Source organism: Pelophylax lessonae (assembly GCF_965119305.1).
Source record: "Pelophylax lessonae genome assembly, chromosome: 4".
Taxonomy (NCBI): domain Eukaryota; kingdom Metazoa; phylum Chordata; class Amphibia; order Anura; family Ranidae; genus Pelophylax; species Pelophylax lessonae.
In genome coordinates, this window is record NC_138771.1 from 528414338 (window position 1) to 528438610 (window position 24273).

Genomic DNA, 24273 nt, shown 5'->3' on the forward strand with positions numbered 1-24273 from the left:
CTGGCCATCAAACTGATATGAGCATGTCATCCTATTGTAAATCCATAAACATTAATATAGATGCACCTCCACACCATTTGTGGCTATAACAGACTCCACATGGTTGGAAAGAAAGGCGCTACACAAGATTTTGGAGTATGTCTGTTGGAATTTGTGGCATATCAGTCAAAAGAGCATTTATGGGATCAGGTACAGATGTTAGACGAGAAGACTTGGAATCAGTATTCTAATTTATCTCAAAGCTGTCCAATAGGTCAGGGCTTTGTGTAAAACAGTGAGGTTCCACCACACCAAACTCATCAAACCATGTCTGTATGGAGCTGGCTTTGTACACAGAGGCACAGTCATGCTGCAAAAGGAAAGGGCCTTCCCAAACTTTTACCATAGGGGTGGAAGTGCACAATTGTCTAAAATGTCTGTGTGCTGTAGTATCCACAATACCCTTCACTTGGTAATAACTTGGTATAAGAATAACTGCTATTGTTACCATAAGTAAAACATAAGCTCAGTCTTACATGACTTTCTCACCTCCACTGTTCTGCACCATATGATATTTTAAAGCTATAAAAGTTTTTCCCAGTGACTGATTGTTGGTGCGAGTTCAAGTACCTGTGTTTCTGCTAAGCAGCAGCTGTCCATGGTCCTGATAACTGGATGTGACACATATGCTATGCAGGATTCTTGCAAATCCACTGCGGGGTTCCTGCATCGCACTCGGCTCGCAGGCAGTTCACACTATCATATGCAAATCGCTGGGGGTGTGAATACAAAGTTAACAACACCCCCAGATCAGTTCGCATATTGCAGTGCAAACTGTCAATTCGGACGTGAATCGGATCACATAGGTGTGAACACCCATGCGATTCGATTCTGGTGTGGACCAAAAAAAGGGTCCTGTGCGACCTTGGTCCGAATGCGATGCGAATTCAACCATCTGTATGGCTGAATTTGCAACGCACAGACATCACATGTGTTTTGCATAGCAGTGCGGTGCGAATCACATGCGGTGTCTGACATCGCATATGTATGAACTGGCACTAAAGCCAGCCATAGACGGTTATTTATTTTTATTTTTTTCAATTGGAGGTGAATGAAAGAGGCCTCCTCCCCTGTCGGAACATTGTATTCGGACAGTGGGACCTGCTTGAGCTGCTGATTGAGAAAAACATGTCCATTCAACAAAAGTCATTGAAACAATCAAATTCTGTGGATTAGGGCAAGCACAACATTGGGGGCCTGAATTGTTAGGTAGCTGTCACATGTTTCCAGGTGTGTCTATTGAGTCTGGGGAGTCTCCCCAATATGTCCAATGAGGGATCTTGTTGGTCAGTGGAGCAAACCTAGCCAATGGCATACCAGGTTTTATGACTGTCTCAGTGGACGGGGTCTACCGCAATGCACCCTGGGATTGGATATAAATCTGTGGGGAGCATGTGACAGAGTGTCTTTTGGCGGTAGCATCAGTCCCAGGAGGAGGTGACGGCTGTCTCTCCTCCTGTCAGAGAGTGAAGGTGGTCCAGGCAGTCGACCTAAGGGGAATGATTTCCAAAAAACAACAATATCGATCTAAGGGGACCAGAGGTTGAGCTGTGCTGCAGAGAGGGATCCAGAGTGTTGCTGACCGAGTGGAGCTGCTAGGCAGAATTCTTCAGAAAAATTAGTATTGTGAGTACTCAAGATCTGCCCAGGGGTCTGCCTAGGAAAGGGGACCACTCCAGAAGGTCAAGGGGATCCAGGAGCCAGCTAACCAGTAGTTGTGGCAGTGAAAGGGGGTGCAGAGTGTTCAAAGCCCTGAAGATAGGGGAGTGAAAGGGGGCGCCAGCGTGGCCCCTGAAGTGTTTAGCAGTACAATCAAAGTGTACAGTCAGCTACCTCAGGAAGGAGTACCTCAGGGAGCTAAAAAGGACTTCATTAGTCAAAGGCAAAGTCATAGAGTCAAGTCAGCGTTAATAGGCATCCAGCAAGTGTTAACCGGCGTCAAGTCAGCGTAACAGGCATCCGGCCAGCGTTAACCAGCGTCAAGCAGCATTTTCCAGAGTCCCTGCCTAATTGTGCATAGTTCAGTTGTTGGAGTATCCCACTCATCCCTTCTCCCATCCAAGATCCTAAATAACCCTAAAAACCCAAAGATACTGGGATGGTTTTTGTCTCAGTGCTCACACTTGGAGAAACATGTCCAAAGGTACTTTTGTTGCACCCGATAACCCAGGTGGACCCACAGCCAGCACCTATGCTGGGAATTCTGCTACAAATGTAATAGAGATTTTGATTCTCACATCCCCACTACTTCTCTCATGTTCTCTCTTTAACCGGAGCATCTTTTCATTAGACATTACCAAGCCTTTTAAGAGGAATTGGTCCCTGGAAGCCGTGCTTAAAAAAGCAGACAGAATGTTAAGGACTAGTTACCAGTTATTTCTGTGGTCTCCTATAGCTGGTCATTACCCATAACTCACTTGGCATGCCTTGTCCTGCACTGTCTCTCTATATGGAGGTGGCCACGTTGGTAGAGGCAGGGCTTTGCTTCTTCATATAGGAGCCTCCCAGCAAGTTGAACAGTAAGCAGCGCAGCAGGAAAATGACCAAATCTCACTCCAAATCCCCTGGAACTACCAGTCTGCTCTCACACTGCAGATATGTATCTATGAGAATGTAGCCATAGGAGTGCCTGGCACATTCACTTACCACAAAGTGCACTGCTATTCTTCAGGAGAAATTCCAGACAAAAGGTACTGCTTAGGTACACCTAAGATGTTTCCTATAATATAGAAAATCTTAACTTTTTGAGATTAGATCCACTTTAAATGCTCTTTTAGCACCCTTTTCTTTAGAAAGATATGTCTTTCATTCACAATGTCTCTTCTAAAACAAATATCCTGGACTTCTACAACACAACTCCTGCTGCCAAATCGTTTTTGCCTATTGTACTTATTTCTTTTCTTTTGAGATGGTATGCTGGTTTGAGCACACCTCTCATTCCTTTGACATATAGGTGTATGCTTTTATTTTCTTGTTAAATCCCTTCACTTTGATACTTGTTACAGATGATGTTGGCACTTGAGTTTTTCATAAAAAGTTATCAGGATATCAGGTCATCTAACGCATCTTCAGGAAGATGTGTTCATTTGTGTATATTTTTAAAGTGAACCTGTACTTTAACCTATACTCTAACCTGTACTCCATTTTAGATTTCCAGCCTCTGATGCTAGATTTTGCCTTTATTAACAAGAAAAACATCTCCCGTGCCCCATATCTGATTTAGTTTAACTTGGTTTCTACGTCCTGACTTTTCACAGCTTTGTGGGTAAATCAGGTATCTTGTGCAAGGAATTTTAACGGAGTACAGGTTAAGCAAAAGATACTTAAAATAAAAAAAAAATACATTAAAATAGTAAGGCTCTGTTCACATCTAGGTGTTTTTGGAGCTATTTTCTGCTCTAAGCCTCAGCTCTAAAAATGCCCAACAAGACAAATTCCATTCATTTTAATGGCAAACGGTTCACATCTGAGCATTCTGTCAGCTTAAGCAAAACGCCTGCACAAAAACTCTGCAAAAACTCCAGAAAAAAAACGCCAGGAATGCCTGAAAAATGCCTGTAAAAATTGCAACATCTAGATGTGAACGGAGCCTTAAGTTCATCTAAAGGCTTCTGTATGACAGTCTAAACAAGTCCCAAATCAGGTACTATGGGATGCACAAGCCTGATAAAGTAAAAAAGAAGCTTCCTAAAAAAAGATGTTGAGGGGTTTTTTTTTTCCATATTTTTTTCAAGAAATACTTACCTAGGTGGATGCAGTATCAGTACGATTTTGCATCTGTCCCCTACCAGCTCTAAGGCTGAGAACCGAGCAATCAAACACAGCTAATGGTTTAGTTCTCAGTGCTCCATGAGCAAAGAGCTAGTGGCTGTGTCAGTCAACTGCTCTCTGCACTGCCCCCCCTCCATGCTCACTGGGGGGATGTGGGGGGGGGGGGGACAGCTCAGGGTCTCAGCATCAAGCTCGGAGGCTGAGCAGGGTGCCAGTCCAGGCATCTGGGTGGATTCCGACCATATGGTCACAATCTTTCCCCAGCCTGGACCGGTGTAACGTTAGAAAACCATACCTCGTGAAAATTCCATACCCACGTCACTTCCTGTCAGAAACGTAATGGAACAACTGAGCAGCGTAGCAGTGCGCATGCTCACAGCTCCGGATATGTCATTGAACAGCTGAGGAGCTCACTAGTGCGCATGCTCGGAGGGTATGGAATTCTCACGGAAGTGTGTGTAACGTTACATGGCCTCAACTGTTACATTAAAACAGCTCGGCTGCAACATGAATCATCTCCGCTCCTACTCCTGTCACTTCCCTGATCTCGGCTACTAAATGTAAAAGCGGTGGCAGGTGTATGAAATCTAAATCATGCAGATCTCGGCTCCGTGATCTGCTTTTACATTTAGTAGCCAAGATCAGGGAAGTGACAGGGGTAGGAGTGGAGATGATTCATGTTGCAGCGGAGATGTTTTAATGTAACCGCCGCAACAGCTGATGCGGTGTAACGTTACAACACACTACCGTGAACATTCTATACCCTCCGAGCATGCGCACTAGTAAGCTCCTCAGCTGTTCACTGACGTAGGTGCTGACGTAGGTGCACTGGAAGTGACGAGGGTATGGAATTTTTATGGGTATTGTTTTTTCACGGAACACCGGCTCTGTGATGTCAGCCAACAGTGATCTTCAACCTGCTGTCTGCTGAAAACGGGTCATAGGAGTGCAGAAAGAACCGCACTCCTGTGATACACAGGAGAAGTAAAGCCACACAAGCTTTGGCGGTGGTACTTCTCCTTTACCTTACCTGACTGAACCAAATTCTTCTTCACATTAGTGTGGTGATTGACAAGCTACCGGCTTGTGACTTAGCCGTGATGATGCTTCTAGCCATGTCTCCTGTAACACTTTCTCATCCCACTGTAGTGTAAGCAGGCACAGCCTACATGAAAGTGACAACTCTGTTCTGAATTCAAGAGCAGTGCAGCATCGTTGTCATACTAGCATAGGAAGCTGCAATAGGTGGACTTTACTGGATGGATCAACATGTATTTATGGGATTAAGTGTAAACTTAAGGGGCAGATGGGTTTAAAAGCGGTGCAAAACATTTTTATAGTGTGTGTAATGTAGATGCTTTCCTTCCAGGTTTAAATTCAATCTCACAGACACAGTCTCCTGGGAGCAATTCCTAAAGAAATTTCAGGGACCTGTCAGCATTGAAAATGGCCAGACTCTGCCGATCAAGTCAAATCACAGGTGATTTATCACGGTTTACATAAACGTTTATGTTTTTGGGGTTTATTTTACCATGTGCAAAGAGCAATCGTCGCACAAACACTGGCAGGTATAATTAAAACTTTATATAACATTTAATTAAGTGATGACAGATAGAGGTAATAAATTGAATATTATTGAAAAAAATATAAAGAAACTTAGCTGCAGGTAGGATCTGGATGAAAGGTGGCCACATGCTCCTCCGCACATTGGGTATTTTATGACTTAGCCTGGGTTCACACTGCCACATGAAGCGGCTCACAGCAGGGGTCCAGTGTGTCCCTGTTCACCGTTTTAGGTCCAATTTCAGTCGGAATTTTAGGCTGAATTTGGATCTGAAATGGACTAGAAGACGCACAGGACTCCTGTGCAATTCGCACCAGAGCCGCTCCGGACATATGATAACAGGCTCCATAGAGAGCCGGACACAATCTCCTGACATGCGAATTGGATGCGGGGAAACCTGCATCCAATTCGCAAAAAATGTGAACACCTTAGGAAAGGAATGGGCTGCATAGGGAAGACAAGAATGTATACAGTAAGTGGGTCAAGGTGATGGGCTTTCAAGAGATTCTATAGGAAATGGAGGAGTGACAAACTTTCTTTAACATTAGGCTTTTGACATTTACATATACCGTACTGTATAGCCATAACCCTTCACAACTGAGTATGTTCATCTTTACATCTTAGAGTGAGTCCTATGAAAATAAGAGATGAAACATTCTCTAATGATCACATTCTTCAGAAACTTCACCAACACTTCCAGGAAGCCTACCCCTCGCTAAAACAGGCCTTTCTTATACTTGATGAGGTGAGTTTCATTCTTGTATGGTATTACTACTGTATGTAATTTTTCTATAGTCAGCACTTGTTATGTAATATGAATATAGTATGACTTTAGGCTCATTTTGCTCATTTTATTATTTTGTAGAAAGAAATTGTGTATGTGCACTCAATGGTTTTGGTATAAGGTACAAGGTATAGAATTTGTAGAAGCTTAATTTAACAAGGGGTTGGCAGTGTTCTTTGGGGGTTTTATTTATTGCTGACTTGCCAGAATCATACAGTTCCCATAGGTTTGCCACAAGTTTCACCTATGTCTGAAGAACCACTCCAATAATGACCTCTATAGCCTGTTCTCACCACAGAGGTCCATAGAGCTCACAATAAAACAGGTGCAAAGAGCTGAATTCCAGGTATGCATTTTATGCATAGTTACATTAATCCAGCTTGGACCAATAAAAGTATGCATATGTCGTACGTGTGGGATCCCAGTAGAAGCTGTAAATCACTGTAGCAGGTGCCTCTAGTACAGTGATCGCTGCTGTCTGTCCTTTGCCCTGCATAGTGAATACAGGAGGTGACTTGCTCTGCACAGGCAGCATTCACAGAAAGCCTTGCATTTTTTGCAACAAACATAAATGCAAACAATATTAGAAAAAACTACTAAATGGCCATATGTGTCAATCAATATATAAACAGACACCTACGTCCCCAATGAAATATTAACAAAAAATGTTTAGAGGGGTCGTCATGAAGCTATTGCAGAGAGTGTAACATATCTGAAAATGGGAGACGCCCATAAACCCAATGATCAGTGGGCTACTGCACTCGCCACATAGAAGACTCCAAGAAAACATAAAAGGGGAGGGGCAATGTATGGGACTTTAATGGTGTCATACAAAAGATTGGTAAAGACAGATTCATAAAATTTAAAAAGGAATTTTTTATTGCATCAAGACAAACATATCTTAAAAGACAGCGAACAGGATAAACAAATCTATTCAGAGAACATAGGATATAATATCACATTGTTGGAACAAGAGGGACATGGAGAAATACATATTTTATCAGAAGAACCAGAATCTCCGGTAAGTGGGTACAAAGGGTCCATGTCCGTCTTAAGATACTTTACATGTTTTGCGGTGTTTGAACCGCTTCTTCAGAAGTTTATTATGCACAATAGTCAAAAATCTCTGATGTAGGACAGTAAAACAAACACAAAAGAAAAAAGAAAAACAGCGTCAATGATAAAAAATTCAATAATACATATTCTATTATAGCAGCTCACTGATAGTAACCCATATAACCAGCACCCGTGCACGTATCCCCTGTAACGCCGAAAAGGCATAGTTGGAAATGGTGATGATTGGAGGTGTGCAACCAGCCATATACAGGTCCCCAGGGCGAGTGCGGTGGCCCGAAAAGAAAAAGAACAATAGACTCGGAGTAGAAAAAAGGGGGGTAAAGATAGTCACAGAGGTGAAAAATCATTCACTATCTTTACCCCCCTTTTTTCTACTCCGAGTCTATTGTTCTTTTTCTTTTCGGGCCACCGCACTCGCCCTAGGGACCTGTATATGGCTGGTTGCACACCTCCAATCATCACCATTTCCAACTATGCCTTTTCGGCGTTACAGGGGATACGTGCACGGGTGCTGGTTATATGGGTTACTATCAGTGAGCTGGTATAATAGAATATGTATTATTGAATTTTTTTATCATTGACGCTGTTTTTCTTTTTTCTTTTGTGTTTGTTTTACTTTCCTACATCAGAGATTTTTGACTATTGTGCATAATAAACTTCTGAAGAAGCGGTTCAAACACCGCGAAACATGTAAAGTATCTTAAGACGGACATGGACCCTTTGTACCCACTTACCGAAGATTCTGGTTCTTCTGATAAAATACGTATTTCTCCATGTCCCTCTTGTTCCAACAATGTGATATTATATCCTATGTTCTCTGAATAGGTTTGTTTATCCTGTTCGCTGTCTTTTAAGATATGTTTGTCTTGATGCAATAAAAATTCCTTTTTAAATTTTATGAATCTGTCTTTACCAATCTTTTGTATGACACCATTAAAGTCCCATACATTGCCCCCCCCCTTTTATGTTTTCTTGGAGTCTTCTATGTGGCGAGTGCAGTAGCCCACTGATCATTGGGTTTATGGGCGTCTCCCATTTTCAGTTGGGTTACACTCTCTGCAATAGCTTCATGACGACCCCTCTAAACATTTTTTGTTAATAAATGCAAACAAGGTGAGGTGGTGAGGCGGTGACATTACAATCTTCACCTAATACAGTGGGAGAAAAACGCAAGGCTTTCTGTGGACAGTGTCCATGTCAAACAAGTATCCCCCTGTGTTTGGTATGTAGGCACAGGACCTGGGAGACAGTGGCAATCGCTGTAGTAGCAGCGCCTGGCGATTCTGCCATGAAGGTCTTTGTTCAGGCCTTTCCTGTTATAGGATGACAACGCTCTGTTCCTGTCTCCCAATTGCACTTCGGCTTGGTCACTCAGTTGCACAGGCTTCCGATGGAGGCTACAAATGACTGATTCAATTCCATGATGTCTCTGTCTCAGTTAAGCTATATAGGAAGAGAAGAAAGGAAGAGAGTTACTCCTCATCGACTGAATGCAGGCAAGAGCCTGATTCCGAGATATTGGAGGCAGGCTACTTGCCTTACGTTAGCTGACTGAAAAAGGGAAGTTTATAATTTTGTGAAAGTGGAACGTTGTGTACATACTGTTAGGAGCCAACTAGATTTTGTGATATTTGGTCAGGTTGGCTGTATTATTCTTACGAGATCCCAGATAGCTGAACGAGTATTTCTCTTCTTAGCTTATTGGCCCTATCTCTTCTGTGTCCCTGAGTCTACATAGGCCACATTTCTCATGTCCTTTTCAACAGCTTTAGTGGTATTGTTACTAAGCATCCCGCTTTCTTTTCTTTTTTTTTTTTATATTTTTACTATTATTAATAATATAAGTTGTACACCCCTGTAATATTCTCAATAGACCTGACAACTTTTTTATTTTTAAGAATCTTTATTTATTTTAACAAATAAACACAAAGAAGAAAACTCCAAAACTGAAGAGTGGAAATGAGGATGAGGCTAAATAGTGCCACACCTCAGGGGGTACAGTATTGCAGGTCATAACATGATACAAAAATCAGGCAGGTAACATAACAAAATCATGACAGGACTGAGGGCAGGATGCCGGTAGCCATAAACCAGGAGTTACTATGGACAGCCACAGGCGCCAAGGGTCCCCAGATCGGAGCCCACCCCAGGGGAGGGGGGCCATCAGCCTCCATCAGAGCTCCCCCAAAGTGGCCCCACAACCAGGGACCCCCCGGACCCGACCCTCCACCCAAGATGGGCAGGAGGGGGGGAGCGCAGTAGCAGCCCGGGTCCCCTCAGGAAACACAGGTGGCTCTCAATCGATCCCCGTGGCTCAAGAAAAAGGGAAGGCCATCAAAGCTCCGGCAAACCGCCCAACATGTCCACAAACAAACCATCTGAGGTAGAGCAAACAGCATAGCTGACAACTTTTAATCTACAGCTCCCTCTCTCTTTCTGGATGCTCTGGTATACCATTTTTTTTTTTTCCATTTCTTTTGTTTCTGTTTCCCATTTTTTCCCTATAGGGGCTATTTAGTATTGCATGTATTTTTACACAGTAGCTGATGTCCTTAAGCTACTCGTTCTTGGTCTTTGTCCTCTTTTATTGATATTTGAGGAGTGAAACCTGTCTATTGCAGCACAACCTCTACAAAGCATGTCCTTTGTGTAGACATTGGGGTTGATTTACTAGAGGCAAATAGACTGTGTAATTTGCAAAGTGCAGTTGCACTTTGCAAGAGCAGTTGATCCTGAGCTTAGTAAATGTGGTAAAACTTCAATTTGCAAAGAATACCCAATCAAGTGCAAGGAAGAAAACAAACAAACAAAAAAAAAAAAAACAGCATTTTTCCTTGCACATGATTTGCTGATGGAAGTCAGCAGACCTTCTGCTCATTTACTAAGCTCTGGAGCAACTGCTTTTGCAGAGTGCAACTGCACTTTGCAAAGTGCACAGTTTATTTGCCTTAAGTAAATCAACCCTTATGTCATTTGGCTTATCTGACAGATGGTTAATCTATATTGCTGTATTTTATAAGGACGTTTCTTGCAATACTCTCCTTTGTTTTGTTTTTTTTTTTAATCTTTTTTTTATATTTCTGTTTTATAAAACTTTAATAAAAAGTGATTATCAAAAAAAAAAAAAAAAGTCTGACAGCAATTCAGAGACAGCAACAGAGCATTGTCACCCTGTTGTAGACCTGAACAAGGACCTTGGCAGGAACACCAGATATCATTTTAATTAAAGCCGCAGATTTAAACGTATTAAAAATGACATTTAAAGCTTATATGAGATTTTAGCTGTTTAAATTACATCTACACTAATTGGACAGACCCTTCTAGGGTGTTTTAGAGTGATAACTTGTTTTTCTCTACGGGTCTCAGGGACGCAAAGGCAAAGTGAGCAGGAAGGAGCTACGCCGTCTCGTTGACTGCATGATGTTCCGCATTACAGACGAGCAGTTCAAGGAGTTAATGATCATCCTGGACCCAGAACACACCGGATTCATCAGCTACCACCAGTTCCTGGACCTGTTTGAAGAAAAGGAATCTGTTGTACGTGCCCATTAGCAGCTGAAAGCTGTTTTTATTCTTCTCTCTGTCTGGTTTGTTCTGAGCTAGGAGACCTGGAAGTCGCATAGCGATAGAAAAGAATGATTCCCAAAGCATTGCCGTCACCCATCTAATGAGCAAAATACATTAACACTGCATTAGGCGACATGGGAAGGGTACTGCTTGGGAAGCTCCTGTAGTCAGAATGACCAAAAAATACCAAATGTTTAGAAATGATGATCCATTTTTAGATATTTCAGATAAAAAGTATGTGAATCTGGGCTTCGTTGTAGTTTAGTTGGGTTATAAATCAAGGAACAAAGAAGAATTTGCACAGCGAGCACATGGCTGCCAGACGAGGATGAATATAGACAATCCTAATGAGGGCTCGCAGTATGTAGCAGCGCCTGACTATGAAGTTGTAAGTAGCACGTTCCACAGGCAGACAAAACTTTATTGGAAGCATGAATTTTTAAGAAGCAAATGTAGCCAAAAAGTAAATTAACCCTTCAAGTGCTGACTCTTTTTAAACACAGGCTCAGCTCTACAGACAGCAGAAAACATCAAGCTTCTAAGTATTTATTTTAAATGGGAACAGAGAGAATCATAGGTGCTGCTGGCGTGTTTTTGGAGGTGCGTGCTACAAGGCTGTCACCTTCATCCTTCCTTCATTCAGTGAATTACTCACCAGTAATAAGTATACAGCCAGCTAAGTGGGGAACATCTAAAGGGCCAATGTCAATCATTTTTTAAATGTTCCTCCTGGTCCCCTAAAAAGACAACTCAGACTGCAGTACTCACCTACTATTTGGAACTGTCCCTATGCAGTACCTCACTTTCACCAGCATGTTACTCAACCTGAAAAACTAAGGACAGACAAGTTAAGTAAAAAAAAAAAAAAAAAAACAGCTGGCACAGGCTCCAGGGATGGTAGGAAACGGAGCCTGGAGTTGGACATTAGCATGCACGTAGTCTTTCAGGGATGGGGATTCACTACATAGTGAAGCAATAGATGTTTTCATATACAGTATGTTTTCTAGCAGATTGCAAGGACCAGTATATGATCTGTAGGGGCCCCATACCAAAATATTGCGTGGAGGCCTTTCACACCTTTTGGAAGAGGGAAAGGACAACATAATGTCTGATGAGAACTGAGCTGGTAATTATTAGTTACTAGCATATTATTCTCATTCTATTTCAGTGGCATGACTAGTACATTCTGACACATCATACCTGGAAAGTTTTGGAACCCTGTGAGTTGGTCATCATGAGCTGTGATAGGGGTAGAGCCAGAATATATTTTTTTAGGGGTGTGGTTTGAGAGTATCAGGACTCTACAGGTCAGAATTGTAGTCGTATGATTACCAAAACAAACTTTTTTTACGGTACTATAAAAGTCCGACATTTTTATTGTGAATGTAAAAATTTGATGTAAATTACGGATGTGGCTCCCTGGCCTGTAACACTTATTATCTAGCTAGGAATTTGGTCACACACTCACACATTACCATGCCATAGGCTGTGGGTATTCACAGACATATATTGCAGTATGCATTTAACACACTGGTAGACATGACTGTATTTGAGCAACACAGTGGTAATCCTGATAATACATGGGTATCAAATGTGAGCAAAACAATAGCAATCACAGCTATATTCAGACACTGGCAATTTTGATAATATATTTGTACCAAATGTGGGTAATATATTTGCAGTTCATGGGGAACACCTTGGCAATATTGGCAATATTTAGACAACACACTGGCAATTATGCTAGTTTGTGGGCAACACATTGGAAAACTTACACTATATAAACCACAGCTCTGAATTCATCTGTTTTGAAGTTTCATGTTATTTTAGTATGATTTGAATATTTTACAAGCATATTTTAAAACCGCTTTGCCCAAAATGTTTTCTTTTTTTTTAACTAGACAGGTCACAAGTGGTTAAATAATACCAAGCAACCCGTAAAGGATACATCAGTAGCATTGTCTTTGGAGACGGTAAGAGCTTCCTGGTCACATGTCCCCTTCTACTCGTGCATTTTTCTTGCTAACCACGTATATGTGGCAACAAGAGAAGTGGCCTTTAATGCCCAGCTGCCACACAAGTGCATCCACAGCAGCCTGAGGTTGCATGCTGAGAGCATGCTCACTGTGTTCCCCAACACAGTGACCAAGCTGTCGACAGCTCTTGGTCACAACTTCTGATTGGGAACCAGCAAGACCAAGCACATGACCTCTATGAGAGACAATTAGAAGAGTCACATGATTTACTTGGGCATTGAAGGGAGGCAGCATTAAGGAGTTAAAGGTTATGTAAATCTGTTTTTTAATTACTGTTTGTATGGTATCACATCTCACTGAATACATTTTTTTAAGCTAATTTTTTTTTTTGTGAATCTGTTGCTAACATTTTTTTACTTAGAGAACACTTCCTCTTGCAAGCTGACAGTGCTAAACAATTAGACAGTGCCTCACAATTAGCAGCAACGTTTTCAGTTGGCCTTTCGGCTGCCAAGCTGGTGGACCTAATAGGCAGGCTAATGGCCACCTGAAAAAATCACACGACAGGCTGACAATTAAACGTTAAAGTGGATGTAAACCCTCACATATACCCAGTGAAGTGAACAGCATCAGATGATACACAGAGATGAAACAAATCTCCCTACATAAGTTTTACATGCATATCTGCTGTCTTCAGCTTTATATATTCTTTATAAAGTGCACATCCTGTTAGAGATTTTCTCTTCCTGTTTAGCACTGGGAGTGTAGTGAAGCCTTACACTGTGTGACAGCTGATTGGAGGAAAGGCACACAACCCTTCCACATAGGCAGAGGAAGGAAGGAATATTCTATGAATGGACCATCTATCTGCTAATCTATTTATAGAACCCTCCTGACACAAAATTCAGCCTGGTTTTATCTCAGCTGAGGGAGAACTTGTCAGACATTATCATGCTGATAACAGAAGAACGGAGCAGGAGAAAGCTACGGGACTAAGGACCAGTTCATACTGGATGCGGAGCGAATTAGCTGCAGATTCTGCACCGCATCAGAATCGCAGGCAGTTCACACTGTGGCTCTGTGAATCACTGTGGGTGTCAGTAAAAAAATTAATCATACCCCCAAATCAGCTCGCAGAACGCAGTGCGAACTGTGAAATCGGACAGGAATTCTTGTGCGGGCAAAAAAAAGGGTGCTGCATGAGTTTGGCCCGAATGCAATGCAAATTCAGCCATACAGTTTGTATGGCTGAATTTGCATCGCACAGACATCGCATGTGATCTGCACAGCAATGCGTTGCGAATCACATGCGATGTCTGGCATCGCACCAGTGTGAACCGGCCCTTAGTGCTTTAGAGAGAGATAAGAAAACACTGCAGATATATCTGTATGTGCCTAGTTGAAATTTCATGAATCAGATTTACATCTACTTTAAGTGCCAGTGCAGTGCAGAGTACTCAGGGTATCTTCTCTGTTATAAATCATCATCTAAGTCTTTTATGCATAAAAAGGTTTATACTTTTTTAGAAACTGCATTGTGTGTGTGTTAAACGGCCATTCTAGATAAAGATAATGCTTAGTGGGGGATTTACATAGAACCTGTCACAACGCAGATAGCATCAGATATGCTGAGTACACAGTATGATGTTTGTTTGGGGAAATTTAAATCCTAAAACCATTGACTGGATTAGTCTTTGTATACTGCTGCTGTTGGTCATATTGGGGTTGATTTACTAAAACTGGAGAGTGCAAAAACTAGTGCAGCTGTGTATGGAGGCCAATCAGCATCTAACTTTAGCTTGTTCAATTAAAGCGGAGTTCCGGCCACAAAATCGACATAGTCGATTTTGGGCCATCCGCTTGCTTTTTGTCACCTGAAAAATAAATGGATAGTTACAATTTTTTTTGTTTTGTTTACTCACTTTGTTATTGAAGAAAATTATACTCACCTTCCTTCCACTTCCTCCCTCTGCGGCCGCGGCCCGCGCCGTCACTTCCTCTTTGCACTGATTCCGGGGAGCTGAACGTCATCGCTCCCAGGAATCAATGCGCCTGCACCAGCCCCGCTCGTCAGTTCAGGTGCGGGCGCGTCATTCCCTTCTAAACAGCTTCGTGGCATGCCCAGGAGCTGTGGAGGGATGACGCGCCCGCACCGGAAGTGACGATCGGGGCCGGTGCAGGCGCATTCTGGGAGAAGATGACACGGAAGAGGACACAGAAGAGGACGCGCTGGCTTCAGCTGCCCACATCCGAGATGGCAGCGCTGGAGAAGAAATTTTCAAGGTAAGTATTTCTTCTAAAAGGTAAGTGCGACCCGGGACAGTACAGAGGCTATCCATTGTGGAATTTACTAGCTCTGACTGTCCCGGGAGTATTTTTATTGAAAAAACTTTTTCGTGGCCGGAACTCCGCTTTAAGCTGATTAGTTACTATGCAGAGCTGCACCAGATTTTGCAGTCTCCAGCTTTGGTAAGCAAAGAGAAGAAATACACTGCTCAAGGTAATGGGAACCTTGATGACCAACAGCTTTGGTAAATCGACCCCATTGTGACAGGTTAAATAGTTGGTAAGGTTGAATAAAGACACCAGTTCATCCAGCTCAACATGTGTTTGGGGTGCGTGTGTATTATGTCTTTACCACTGCCCATATCCCTGTACATTGTGTTCAATATGATGGCCATCTAAGGGTTTTTTGAAATTAGCGACATTTACCACTGAAACCACTGATTGCGGAAGGGACTTTCACATTCTTACTGCTCTAACAGTAAAATACCCTTAGTCAGTTAAAAGTTAAACTGCTTCTCATCTAACTTCATTAAGTGGCAACGTGTCTCCTTTTTTTTTTGAAAGTACAACAATTCACCAGATAATGTTTGCCCCAAAGGGGTTCACACATATGAAATAACATTGAGCCCATCATGGCTCCACTAACATTACATATATGATATGTGCTAGTTGTTACAAAAGTAAACTACAGTACTAGGAAATAAAATTAAATATAATGAACTAAGGGAAACAGAATAAGGCAAAGTAAAACAGGATGTCTGTATTAAGCTGTGATTTGACTAGGAATAATTATGAAGGTTAGAAAAACATAGACGATATATGTGACATTCTTAGTTATCATATCATTGTATGTTTCATATTATGCAGTCAATGATTCTTCACCCATGAGTTCCATAAGTATTAGGAATGGTCAAAGAGTCATCTGCTACCATGTTTGTGCGCCAGTATGCATAATTTTGCTTTAATATGTCAATCACTTCTGATACATTAGGTGATAGGTTTGATTTCCATCTTTTAGTTATAAGGGACCTGGCAGCTAGTAACATATGAGTAACGATTCTTCGAACACTGGGGGGGATGTTCTTTTCCTAGGTTGAGGATCGCCAGAGCTGGGGAGGATGGGGTGAGGATCCCAGTTATCTTAGATATTGTGAGAAACAGTTTATTCCAAAAACTGGATAAGTGTTTGCAGGGCTAGAAGATATGCATGAGTTGTCCTACCTCTCCGCAACCTATCCAGCATAGTGGGGATTGAGACACAAGAAATTCAGAAAGTCTATACGGAGTAAGGTACCAACTGAGAGCAATTTTTTGGGATGGCTCCCAATGGTTAGCGCATTTAGAGGCTTGAAATATAGACTTCAGACTATAGACTGAAATATGGAGGCAGACTGCCATTGGTTAGTGGTGAAGTTCTCCCCTAGGTCTTTCTCCCATTTCAAGTATGGACTGAACTTATAGAATGTGAGTTTGTTTTGTAGAAGATTATAGAATGGGGATGTACCATTTACTGAGGGTGACAGTTTGTGGAAAAACTGCAATCCTTGCTTGTGGACATATATCTCAGGAGAGGTCAGTGAGTTTAAGAAGTGGGACAATTGGAGGTACAGATAGTGGTCAGTGGACGGTATTTGGAATTATTTTTGGAGTTCTGTAAACGGTTTAAGAATTTGTTAATTGAACATATTTTTACGATGTAAAATTCCCTTCCATCCATTTATGGAGAGATGTGTGGAATTTTTAGCTCTAGGACTTGCGGGGGAATGGGCAGTGATGTACTCTGCGTAGCTGTGGGGATTAGTGAATAGAAGTCCCTCCATGCGATCAAAGAGGCTTGGGTGGTAAAGGGTACATTTTTTTAATGAGAGGGGTCTCCATATATCAGCTATTAGTAAATTGCTGAGTGAGGATGTAGGGCAAGTGGATATCTCAATATCAATCCACAGTTTGTCAATCGAAGGAGAGAAGCAATATTACAGTTGAGAGAGTTGGGTCGCTATAAAGTAATCATGAAGATCAACCATCCCCATGCCTCCAGCATATTTATGTTTAAGCAGTTGGATGTGGGAACTGCAAGGTTTTTTATATTTTTCCGAACACATTTTTTGAGTAATGAATTAAGGGCCAATAAGTGCCTTTTTTGACAGGAATGGAGAGGGCCCTGAAAAGGTATAGTATTTGGGGTAGCGGCATCATTTTAAAAGAGGCAAGATTGCCTGACCATGAGCATGAGAGCTCACATTTAGAAACACGTTGGGTTTCTTTAATTATTTTGTCAATTAGAGGTAGATAGTTAACATCTGCTAGTTGTGAAATATCTGATACAAGACGTATGCTTAGATAAGGAATGCCATCATTACTCTAAGTATATGGGTAGGATGTTTGGAGTTTTTTTTTTAAAAAGTGTCAATACCAAGGTCCCGGAGCAAAGATTTGGTGAAGTTAACTTTATAAGAATGTTGGTTTGCTAAATGTTTTGAGGATTTCATGCGTCTCACCTAGGGAGGTTTCAGGGTTGGTTTGGAAAATAATTATGTCGTCTGCAAAAAGCTTAATTGTGTGGGAGTACCGTTTAAATCTGAATCCGGTAATTTTTTGGGATAATCTTATGGCCCCCCTGCAAGGGGTTCGATCAGTAAGTTAAAGATAGATGTAGAGAAGGGGCAACCTTGCCTGGTGCCATTGAAGATTGAGAAGGGATTGGAAAGCATATTGGAGGTATACAGTGGGTACAGAAAGTATTCAGACCCCCTTAAATTTTTCACTCTTTGTTATATTGCAGCCATTTGCTAAAATCATTTAAGTTCATTCTTCTTCCTCATGAATGTACACATAGCACCCCATACTGACAGAAAAACACAGAATTGTTGACATTGTTGCAGATTTATTAAAAAAGTAAAACTGAAATATCACATGGTCCTAAGTATTCAGACCCTTCAGGTGCTTTCCATTTCTTCTGATCATCCTTGAGATGGTTCTACACCTTCATTTGAGTCCAGCTGTGTTTGATTATACTGATTGGACTTGATTAGGAAAGCCACACACCTGTCTATATAAGACCTTCCAGATCACAATGCATGTCAGAGCAAATGAGAATCATGAGGTCAAAGGAGCTGCCTGAAGAGCTCAGAGACAGAATTGTGGCAAGGCACAGATCTGGCCAAGGTTACAAAAAGATTTCTGCTGCACTTAAGGTTCCTAAGAGCACAGTGGCCTCCATAATCCTCAAATGGAAGACGTTTGGGACGACCAGAACCCTTCCTAGAGCTGGCCGTCCGGCCAAACTGAGCTATCGGGGGAGAAGAGCCTTGGTGAGAGAGGTAAAGAAGAACCCAAAGATCACTGTGGCTGAGCTCCAGAGATGCAGTCAGGAGATGGGAGAAAGTTGTAGAAAGTCAACCATCACTGCAGCCCTCCACCAGTTGGGGCTTTATGGCAGAGTGGCCCGACAGAAGCCTCTCCATAGTGTAAGACACATGAAAGCCCGCATGGAGTTTGCTAAAAAAACACCTGAAGGACTCCAAGATGGTGAGAAATAAGATTCTCTGGTCTGATGAGACCAAAATAGAACTTTTTGGCCTTAATTCTAAGCGGTATGTGTGGAGAAAACCAGGCACTGCTCATCACCTGTCCAATACAGTCCCAACAGTGAAGCATGGTGGTGGCAGCATCATGCTGTGGGGGTGTTTTTCATCTGCAGGGACAGGACGACTGGTTGCAATCGAGGGAAAGATGAATGCGGCCAAGTACAGGGATATCCTGGACAAAAACCTTCTCCAGAGTGCTCTGGACCTCAGACTGGGCCGAAGGTTTACCTTCCAACAAGACAATGACCCTAAGCACACAGCTAAAATAACGAAGGAGTGGCTTCACAACAACTCCGTGACTGTTCTTGAATGGCCCAGCCAGAGCCCTGACTTAAACCCAATTGAGCATCTCTGGAGAGACCTAAAAATGGCTGTCCACCAACGTTTACCATCCAACCTGACAGAACTGGAGAGGATCTGCAAGGAGGAATGGCAGAGGATCCCCAAATCCAGGTGTGAAAGACTTGTTGCATCTTTCCCAAAAAGACTCCTGGCTGTATTAGATCAAAAGGGGGCTTCTACTAAATACTGAGCAAAGGGTCTGAATACTTAGGACCATGTGATATTTCAGTTTTTCTTTTTTAATAAATCTGCAACAATGTCAACAATTCTGTGTTTTTCTGTCAGTATGGGGTGCTGTGTGTACATTCATGAGGAAGAAGAATGAACTTAAATGATTTTAGCAAATGGCTGCAATATAACAAAGAGTGAAAAATTTAAGGGGGTCTGAATACTTTCCGTACCCACTGTATATTCTAGCAGATGATGATTAATATAGCAGATAATATAGGTCCAGTAAAGCCTAATTTCAGCAGAGTTTTATGCATATATTGCCAATGGATGCGGTCGAATTCCTTCTCTGCATCCAGGGACAATAGTAGAGAAGGAACCCGACCGGTCCTGGCCTGTTGTATTATACCTATAACTCTTCTTGTGGCATCTGACACCTGCGTCCGGATACAAAGCCCGTTTGATCAGGGTTGGTAAAATAGAAGTTAGCCTATGGGCTAAGATTTTGGCATATAGTTTGACATTGGTGTTAGGGGTTTTAGCCCAAAATTGTCACAATATATGCTTGAAGCATTTCAGATGGGAAGGAGGCAGAGGACATTGAAGCCCTGAACACTGAGGAGAGAGTTGGGCAGAGGGTGGAGTGGAATTGTTTGTAATAGTCGTTTGATAAGCCATCAGTCCCTGGTATTTTCCCTAGTGGGAGAGAACGAATAGCCTTATGGATCTCTTGAGGGGTAATAGGCGCATTAAGAGCTTGTAGCCGAGTGTCTGTAAGAGTAGGTAGTTGGAAGGATGCAAGGAAAGACTCAATGCATTCAACTTGGGGTTGAGGGGTGTTTGGGTCTTTTTCGAAGTTGTAAAGGGAATTGTAATATGAGGGAAATGCGTTAGCAATTTCCTTCGGGTTGATAATCGTATGTTTAGATTGTGGGTCTAGCAAATATGCAATTTTGGTCTGTGTTTCCTTCATCTTAAAACGATTTGCCAGAAATTTGCCCGCTTTATTGCCAGATAAGTAGTGCATTAATTTGAGAGCTTTAAGGTGTTTATCATATTGTTCTATCAGTAGGAGTCGAAGATCAGTACGTAGCTGAGAGAGGGCTTGAGATGAAGATTGGGTAGGATTGGATTTATAGACTCTAGGATACGAATATCTCCCAGTAGTTTGTCAAGCTACAACGTTTGATACGAGAACACATTTGAATAAAAATGCCCCTGATAAAGGCTTTATGGGCACACCAAACTGTAAAAGGGTTAGAAACGGATTGTGAATTCATTTGGAAATATTCTTGAAGGTAAACTACATTTTGAGATTAATTAAACACCTGGGAATTTACCCTCCAAATATAAGTAGGATATAAAAAAATAGATGGCTGTCACAAGCGTCAGACATGAAACCGACAGTGAACAGGAAAAAGCAAAACAGGAACTAAAAAGCATACAAAGAAAGTAAAAAACAGTTAGTAAAATGAAGGCAGTTCCAATGGGAACCTGATTGCAGGGATGCTGCACATTTCATGTCGGGGGAAGTTACGTGGGTGATGCGCTCCATCTGACTGGGAAGGTCATGAAGTATAGGTGTAGATAGCTTGAAGGTAAGAGGCGCTCAATTTGTGCAATATTTTTGCTTACGTTTATGCAAAACAATCTGCCAGTCCTCCTGGGTATTTACTCTGGTAGGAGATAGCCAAGATGCAGGTTCTTTTTGCAGGAGGATGTTCCATGACCTGAGAACGTTAAGCCCTTTGCTGAGCGTAGATATCACAGATGAGGCATCATTGTGAGTGATTAGTGAGTTTCGGCTTTGATCGGGTCACCAAAGTATTAACCCGGAAGCGGCGTCATGACGCCACTTCCGGTTTACTCGGCAGCTAACGGCGCCGAATTTAAAAACTGTCAGTATTCAAAAGTGCAGTACAGGGGTCTGGGGTCTTTTAGACCCCCAATCCCTCCATAAAGAGTACCTGTCACTGCCCATAACTGTAACAAGGGATGTTTACATTCCCTGTGACAGCAATAAAACGGATCAGATTTATTTATTCTTTTTAAAAACAGTGCTAAAATTAATCAAAATTAATAGGAAAAAAAAAGTTCTGCGAGCTCACGCACGAAAGAAAATGCATACGTAAGTCACGCCCGCAAATGAAAACGGTGTTCAAACCACACATGTGAGGAATCGCCATGATCGACAGAGCAAGAGCAATAACTCTAAAAAAAGACATACACTGTAACTTTAAACTGTTAAAAAATGTTTTAAAGTGTCGCCTATGGAGATTTTTAAGTACCGTAGTTTGTTACCATTCCACAAATGTGCGCAATTTTAAACTGTAACATGTTAGGTATCTATTTACCCTGCGTGACATCATCTTTCACAATATACAAAAAAATTGGGCTAACTTTACTGTTTAGTTTTTTTTTTTTACATGCAGTGAAATGTATTTTTCCCCAAAAAATTGCGTTTGAAAGACCGCTGCGTGAATACTGTTTGACAAAAAATATTACAATGCCCGCAATTTTATATTCCAGAGTCTTTGTTAAAAAAAATATATAAAGTTTGGGGGTTCTAAGTAATTTTCTAGCTAAAAATACTTATTTTAACTTAAACAACATGTGTCAGAAATAGGCTTGGTCCAGAAGTGGTTAATGTTTGTCCTCCAGCCTTCTTATTAGTTTAGTTGCCCTTCTCTGGACTTTCTCCAGTTCCAGGACATTCTTCCCAAGGACTGGAGACCAGAACTGGGCGGCATACACAAGATGCGGCCGAGTTTTGTAATGGGATAGAATTATTGTTTTATCTCTGGAGTAAATACTCTTTTTAATGCATGCTAATATTCTGCTAGCCTTGCTTGCTGCAGCTTGGCATTGCATGCTATTGCTGAGTTTGTCATCAAGCAGGACCCCCAGATCTTTTTCCATCCTGGATTCCCCCAGAGGTTTTCCCCCTAGTGTGAAGGGGGCATTCATATTTATACCCCTCAAGTGCATTTATTTACATTTCCCTATATTTAACCTAATTTGCCATATGTTTGCCCATCCCTCTATTTTATACAGGTCTTCCTGTAAATTGCTATATCCTGTTGTGAAGTTATTGCCCTGCTTAGGTTTCATGTTTTATTATTTTTAATTATTCATTATGCTTTAGGTATATATAAAGGACACAAATTAATGGAACTCTTGATTCATTATTATTATTATGTAAAGATGGTACAGCGCCACTAAATGGAATAACTAACTAAAGGAAAGGAGGTGAACCAATGTCCATAAGTCCATGTGGAGGAAAAGGATTCAAATGCTGAAAATGTAGCCACAGATCCAACAAAATTCTTGCAAATGGAGTTTCTTGGCAGAGATCACACAAACAATAAAGGATGTACCCTTACCAGACAGTTGGACCCCCTGTTAAGGAAGGTCAAACAGGCGTGCGAAGTCAGTCACCAGAAACGAATAGACAACCCAATTCCTCTCCGAACAGCCACAGAACATCCGGATAGGACCATGGAACCGGTAGACCTCAATGGACTCCAGGTGTACATAGGGGATGACCTCCAATAATACAAATGGGGGCGCACATGGTGAAGTATGTACGGATTTTTATTAATAAAAGAAAGGTAAAAAACTCACATGTAACTGCTTGATACAGGCATGTTAATCGATTGATTGGCCGCGGCTGGAACAGCGTGACTGCATGGGGGCTAGCGTACCTGACGCGTTTCGTCCTGCAAAGGCGTTTTCAAAGGCAAAAGCCCCCCACATGCAGCACGCTTTTATAGGATGCCCCAGATCGTTTGGAATGCGGCCATGTTGTCACTTCCGGTGCGTGATGACGCACTTCCGCTTCCGGTGCGTGATGACGCACGTCCGCTTCCGGTGCATGATGACGCACTTCCGGTCGCGGCGTGCGTGATGACGCACTTCCGGTTTATCGATCAGCATCGCTGTGAGGCGGTGCTGAACTTACAGAAGCCTGGCGTAGGAAGCTCAAGAAAGAGGCAAAGAAGTCAGCAATGGAGGATGGAGGTCCTCCGACCGCCCAAGGCCAGCCAGAAAGGACCCATCACATCGCAAACCGTCCCCCCAAACCATAAACCAACATCCAGCCAGCAAATTGGGAATTGTGGTCCAACCACATTACAAACGATCTTATATGCAATGTTTAATTACATAATAAAAACTGGTAAATTTGCAACCAGGTTAAATACAAAAAACACAAATAAAAACAAGTGCATTATATATAAAACCAAATTAAATAAGTTACAAACCATAACAAATGATAAAATTCAAACCCATCTGCATGCAATAAATTGAAGTTGAATAAATTGAAGGTCACATAGTATATATGAAGTACTATAGTACTCAATCTAGTACATTGCCCAGTGGTATCTATATATCAGCTGGGACAGCAAACCCTCCAAAACTGTTCAAAGTAAGGGAAGGAAAAATGGGATAAGCAGATTGGCAGTAAAAAGGTGGTACTTCCTTAACGGTCTTACACCTAGGGGTACAGAAAAAAGTTTCCCAAGCAGTGCACTCAAGATGTTGTACTCGGATGCGGGGTGCAATGCCGGGGGTACTGGGACACGAGAGAAAAAGACAATAGACAACAAGTGGAAGAGGGTCTAGGGAGTCAATCTGCCAATCAGCTGTTGTTGATAAAGCAGTTGACATCCCAATCCACGTTGAGACCAAAGGGGGTGTAACACTTCAGGTCAAAAATCCACCTGGTCTCAAGTCGTGAGATCTCCCTCCTCACATTGCTCCCCCTCCAGTGTGGGGTAAATTTGTCAATGGCTATAAGCCTAGTCCCAGCAGCTTTTTTATGGTGACATTCCAGGTAATGTCTCGAAACGGAATGTTTCGGAAAACCTCGACGGATATTACCAAGATGTTCATTCACTCTAGTTTTCGTGGCTCGGGTGGTCCTGCCCACGTACTGGTACCCGCACGGGCATTCAAGCATATAGACTACGTTCTCTGTTGTACATGTGATGAACGTGTCGATAGGGTAACTTTTCTGTGTGGCGTTGGAACGAAATGATAGAACCTTTCGTTCCTTTATGGCATTGGCTTTGCAAACCACACATCGCCTACAAGGGAAGAACCCTTTTATCTCAG

The 24273-nt window shown here is 42.0% G+C and overlaps 1 protein-coding gene across 1 annotated transcript in view; it reads left to right on the forward strand.

The window, feature by feature from the left end:
- Nucleotides 1–24273, forward strand: part of EFCAB6 (EF-hand calcium binding domain 6) — a gene marked incomplete at its 5' end in the record, with an annotated part of 240295 nt that overhangs the window by 107265 nt on the left and 108757 nt on the right. Inside the window, 4 exons of the mRNA XM_082254131.1 lie at nucleotides 5180–5290; nucleotides 5999–6119; nucleotides 10602–10772; nucleotides 12701–12772. Of these exons, the coding sequence (XP_082110257.1) occupies nucleotides 5180–5290; nucleotides 5999–6119; nucleotides 10602–10772; nucleotides 12701–12772 (475 nt within the window). The remainder of the gene's footprint in view (nucleotides 1–5179; nucleotides 5291–5998; nucleotides 6120–10601; nucleotides 10773–12700; nucleotides 12773–24273) is intronic.